General features: G+C 42.7%; 1 protein-coding gene and 1 long non-coding RNA gene across 3 annotated transcripts in view; both read right to left on the reverse strand.

Moving 5' to 3' along the window:
• Window positions 1-1,555, reverse strand: part of wrap53 (WD repeat containing, antisense to TP53) — a 17,601-nt gene extending 16,046 nt beyond the window's left edge. The window contains exons 1-3 of one of the 2 annotated variants that reach the window (XM_032544637.1): window positions 1,317-1,555; window positions 433-890; window positions 93-276 (exon numbers count right to left, since the gene is read on the reverse strand). In XM_032544637.1, coding sequence (XP_032400528.1) covers window positions 93-276; window positions 433-715 — 467 coding nt within the window. In that variant the 5' untranslated portion in view covers window positions 716-890; window positions 1,317-1,555. Of the gene's footprint in view, window positions 1-92; window positions 283-432; window positions 891-1,316 lie in introns of both variants that reach the window. The other variant, XM_032544636.1, reaches the window with a different exon arrangement.
• A 668-nt stretch (window positions 1,556-2,223) lies between these two features.
• Window positions 2,224-5,539, reverse strand: LOC116707041 (uncharacterized). Its single transcript, XR_004336393.1, has 2 exons — window positions 4,699-5,539; window positions 2,224-4,544 (listed from the first exon to the last, which is right to left on the reverse strand). It is a non-coding gene; the product is annotated as an uncharacterized LOC116707041 (long non-coding RNA).
• Window positions 5,540-5,545: the final 6 nt, after the last annotated feature.

Here is a 5,545-nt window from a genome sequence, read left to right on the forward strand (position 1 = left end):
AAAACTCCTGCTTATAATAGCTCACTTGATGGTGCGACTGCTGCAACTTTACCCCTAGTTATATGGGTTAAGGGGTTAAAATAAACACTTACCGCTGTCCTTCACCGGGGCTGTCTGCAGATATGATACCGTTGTGCTCCTCCTCTGGTTTCGCCTCTCCTTCTAAGGGAGCATCAAGCCCTCCATCTCCATTCTGATGGCATTCTTCTTCACCTCCGACACTGACAGGCACCTCTCTCCCTGCTCCACCATTGTCGCCACATTGTAGTGGTTCCCCTGCATCTAAAAGTTAATTTGTGCAGGTTAACTCATTAATCTCTAAACTAATCCTCAACCATAATCTCTGACTGACACCCACAATCTTAACTTGAATGAATACATTTTCTTCTCCTTTGTTTTATTTCATTTGATAAATGCATGCAGATACTCTACTTTGTTCTGGTGAGGCTGGGTCTTTCTGCAGCAAGCCAGCCTGTGCTGGTGTTTCTTCATGCATCTTGGCTGGTTTATCAAGCCGCTCCAGTTCCTCTTCCTCCTCGCTCATTCTGGGCCGCTTGGCAGATGTAGGTACCCCTTCCTCTAAAGTCTGGGCTACCTCTAAGAGGTCACATTCAGGCAAAGGTGGTGCCTGATGAGGGGGCTCATTATCCGCTTCTGCGTCCTGCCCTGTGCCTGTAACGCCACCGCTTTCACCACTTCCAGCTGAGTCACACATCTCTCTTGCCTTATCAATCTATCCTGTCAAGTCCTCTACCTGGGGTCCGAATACCTTGGGTCCGGTGGTTGACTGTCAGACGTGGGTGAGGTAAGTGCTACTGGGATAGTGCTTCTTCCTGCAGTGTGGGTGTTTGAGTCTGCTGGGGGTCGAGGACATCACAGCACCCGCTAGCCTAGAAAACAGTGAGAAAAGCTCTAACGAAGGCAGTAGGACAGGACATGTGAGGCAGAGCATACAAGAAGATACATGTCAAAACAATGCGAAAATAACATTGCAAAAGCCTAAACACATCAGGTAAGTAGTGACGTTTCCTGATTAGAGGAATAACTAACGTTACAAACACCCTACAGACACCTGTAGCTAGTCGTGACGTGCCAACCACTCCAAACTAGCATTCATGTGTATTTGGTTCACGCTTGCTACATCATAAACCTGTGCACGCGTCACTCAATGCACGCGCTGCGGCACTAATATAACTCGAACGATGCTGCCAAACAAGGCAACATATTTAAGTTTCCTTTAGCCGTCAGCCCACAACAGAAAACACCAAGTCCCTAACGTTAGCATTAGCCTATGCTAGCCGCCTGGTGCTACTAACCTGTGTTGTGGCTTGCCTGGCCTTTGGTTCTGCTCGCAATTTGGCTATAAACAGTTCGCCGTCGATGGTGTCAACGTTTCACCTGAAGTCGGAGAGTACCAATGATGCACACAAATAATCGACGTTCTTCTACTTCGGGATTTTGCGCTTCTATTCACTAGCTAGTTCATTGCGCGAAGTTGTAAATACTGGGCGGCCATGTGTTTTAAAAGATCGCGAGAGTTGCTCTGATCTCGGTAACGCGCTCATTTATTTTTCTGATCGGCGCTCGTGGATGCTCAGCCTACGTCCATGATGTTAATTAACACACACGACTTTAGCTTTCATCGTGAATAGGCAGGTGACTGTGACTGTCAGACCCTTTTAGATGAAGTAGTCCTCTGCTCGTGCTGTTCCCATCAGCAGTGCTCGTCTGTCACCAGATGAAGAGAGGCCGGGTCGGGCCAACTGGGAGCTTTATTAGCAGTGGTTTGAAACAGTTAATAGGGCCCACTGGGGAACCTGACTGTCATTACCTTAGCACAGTATGAATGTGATGCTCAAAAAAATAAATAAAAGCTATACAGCTTTTTGATTAAGAGGCATCACAACATCAAATTAAGACTAATATAGGGCTGCCACTATGTAGTTCTAATTGAATCAACAAAAGAAGTGAAATAAATCCTTTTCTAACTGGACCACTGTCTCCTATTCAACATTTTAAATTCACAATAAGATTTTTGTGGGTCATAAATGGAAGAAAAGAATTTGGTTAAAGCTGTTTAAATCTTCTCACCCCCCCCCCCCCCCCCCCCCCCCCCTAAATGATGAGAGCTTCCCTGACAGATTATGTATGAGTATCTCCTCCATCTTGACACTATACTAAACACAACCAGTCACACTGTATGTAAACACACACGCCTCTCTATTTATTTAGTATTTATTTTGTTCTTCAAACAAAAGCCAAACTATTTACACATCTTTCAATTGTTCTTTTCCAAATCTCTTACATGTATGCTGCTATTTTAACAACATTCAAAGACTTTTTAAGCACAGGAGCTGAGTTGACTAGGGGGAGAAAAAAAAAAATCATATCTTTTAAGCCAATATTTTTGAAATTATAGTTACCAGAGTTCAAAGAAACCAGATGACCAAATTCATGACGTTAAGTGGGCAGGCCGTGACAGGATCTTTCAAAGGATGAAACCAATCCAGGGCTTTTTGACAACACAATATTGCAGTTTATCTAACCATAAAAGCTTGCATAGTGCAAACAACCTTGTTTGACTTTTTGTAGACAGACTGACTGACTGACCAACAACTAATACCGCACAATATCGGTTTTTAAAAATGTCAAACATTAGTATTTTTTAAAGTCATTCACAAATAAGAGACTTGATAGTATTATCTTATGATTAAAGTCAATTTCTTTGATTTGGCAGCTGAACCCTTTAGTATGCCTACTGTGGCTATAGGAGATAACTATCCACCAAAACCTCAGCTAATTATATCACAAGTCTAAGTTGAAGGTATTCAATGTACATCAATTGTCATTTGATTTAAAAACATATTGTTTAGTTATTGAGGACACAAAAAAAAAAATACAGGTTGACTAAAAGCACAAATCTCTCCAATCCAATTAGATATACATACAAGGAACAATACACTTGCCAAATTTTCTGAACATAGAATTTCCTTTCAGATAACACAACTGATCAGACAATTCTTAATCAATTCAGCGCCATCAGACATGGTCAGCAGCACTACCCGGCGCACAGACAGAGCTAAAGCAATCTGGGCCAAGTTGTGACCCGCCTTAAGGTTTAGTGTCAGAACCCACAAATATTACAAATCATGCAAGCTTGCTCTAACAATTTTGCCTCCTACAAGCCTGATTTCACATCTTAAACTGTAAAAAAGTACCTAGCTGATCCAAAACATTTAAGTCCACCGGAGTGTAAAAACTTTTACCAAAAAGCCCCAACTTGTATCTCTTTGAGGACGACCCGCCACTCTGGTTCAGTTTTGCCTAGAGCAGGATATCCAACAATAGTTAGCACACAACAACAAGTCGGTGCTTTAAGCCAATTCTGTGCATCCCACCCTGTCAGCTCAGCTCCAGACAGTACAGACTTCAGCCCTTTATTAAGCCTGCACCTTCAGCAATAATCTAAACAGGAAATTCGAACACATCCACTCTTCATTTTAAGGAAACCAAAAGGGCAACAAAAGCTAACCACCAGCAAAATCAGATTAATTAAAGACTGCTTGCTGCTCTATTCTGTAGCGAAATAGTAACGTTCATGGTGATCAGAAGTACACGCATCAAGTTAATACAGAACAGACTGCCAACAGTAAACAGTCTTGTAGAAAGCTAATTTCTTTCATTGAATTTAGAGGACAGTTAAGGAGGTGGTTTCCAACTTAAACATTTTCAGTTAGCCGTTCAGGACTGCACTATACAATTTAAGGCATGTTGAACAGAGAAATAAATCAAAACCACTATGAGAAAAATCAAAACACAAACTTTTACATTTACAAAGCTCAGCGTTTATATTGGTGAGCGACGATGCTTGTGTGTCTGTCTGTAATGTGTATGATTTGATATCGACGTAGCCCCGTTATGTGTGAAGATGTGGTTCCAGAGGAGAGCCACTGTTACCGGGTGTCCGTTGCTTTTGCTGTAGGTGTGCATGTAGTGTGTCTGCAACTCTAGAATCTATGTGACATGTAGCTACGTATTCGTGTTTTGTTGATGTTTCAAAGTCTTTGTTTTGTACAATTATTTCAGTTCATCCAGTTCCACGGCTGCAGGGATTTCTGGTGACTAAGATGTAATCCAGCCACGTCCATTGAAACCCTACACAGCTCTCGGTCTGACGTCTGGGCAGGTCTTCTGTCCCGCTGGTTAGAAGACCTTCACGCAACCACCTGAGTGTTTCAGGCCGAGGTGGGTGATGACATCTGGGCAATACGTGCTTCTTTATTCTTGTTCTCGCTGGAGAGTGCCCGATCAAATCCTAAACCTTACACTTCCAACACAGATGGGCTCCATGGTCGATAAACCTGCAACTTCATCCGGTAACTGTCCAACTGATAATGCCAATGGCCTGCCCAGTCCGAGGTCAAGACAGAAAAGTTTCTTAGGATTTAAGTTCAAAAGGACAGGTTTAGGGATAACTGGTTCATGGGTTGGCTGTAGATTAGATCCTCCATGCAGAGGGCAGCAAATAAAGCACAGCCAGACTCCTGCGAGAAGACAGAAAGAAAGAGCATAAGCCTATCATCACCACACTGTTCAAACAATAGTTAGAAACAAGGTGCCACAAGATTAACCAATAGTAAATGGATCAAATTAAGTCCTTAATATACAGTTCCAAGAAATTAAGCAAGAATATCTTACCATTGCCAAAGATTTTTCTTCCTTCAGTCACTCTACAGCTCTCAAGGCAGTCATCGGGTTGGGGCACAAAGTAGAAGCATCCTCACCAGCAGCTCTTCAGACCCATGGCTGCCTCTTCACTGTGCAAACACTCTTGGCATAAGCTCTTTGTAGCGACTGCAGCATCCATTTTGATAATCATCAGTCAGTCTTGGAGCCACTGCAGCATGTCCAACACCTCAGTCCATGGTATTTTTTTTTTTTTTACCCTCTTCTATCCCAGATTATTTCAGGGTTACGAGCAAAATAAGGGAAACTTACAGCGAGTCAATCGCAAACTATATTCAAAAGATTGGTTTTCTTGAAGAACATTCACTCCGTATTATCATCGTCTCATGAATTTTCCTTCATCCATTTGCAAATTTGTCTTTCTACTCTGAAAGATAATACAAAAATATGGTTATATACAGGAGGTGGGAGAAGACGAGATTCCCGAGTCTCTTATTTTCAGTTTGGGAATATCTTTTCAGTGACTTTGTCATAAGTCATAGCAATCCTCCTGTTGTAATTGTGCTCCCATCCCCAAAAATGGTACCTCACAGCTTGAATGAACAAAAGTGCATAGGTGAGTTGGTGAGGGCAGGGTGCGAGTGCTTATGAGGGATTGAGGTGAAGACAAGTGCACTAATCAGGTGTACTCCTATCGCCCTTCCCTCTAGGGTTATGCACTCCGTTCTCCAAAAAAACAGAACCCATCCTTGATTTTCCCGCCTCCGCTCCGTGGTAGATCAAGTCTTAAATTCCACGACCACACACAAAGGTCCAGAGGATCTTGTTCTTGTGATACCTGCCACTCTTCCTTAAACCC

This window comes from Etheostoma spectabile, chromosome 19 (genome assembly GCF_008692095.1).
Source record: "Etheostoma spectabile isolate EspeVRDwgs_2016 chromosome 19, UIUC_Espe_1.0, whole genome shotgun sequence".
NCBI lineage: Eukaryota > Metazoa > Chordata > Actinopteri > Perciformes > Percidae > Etheostoma > Etheostoma spectabile.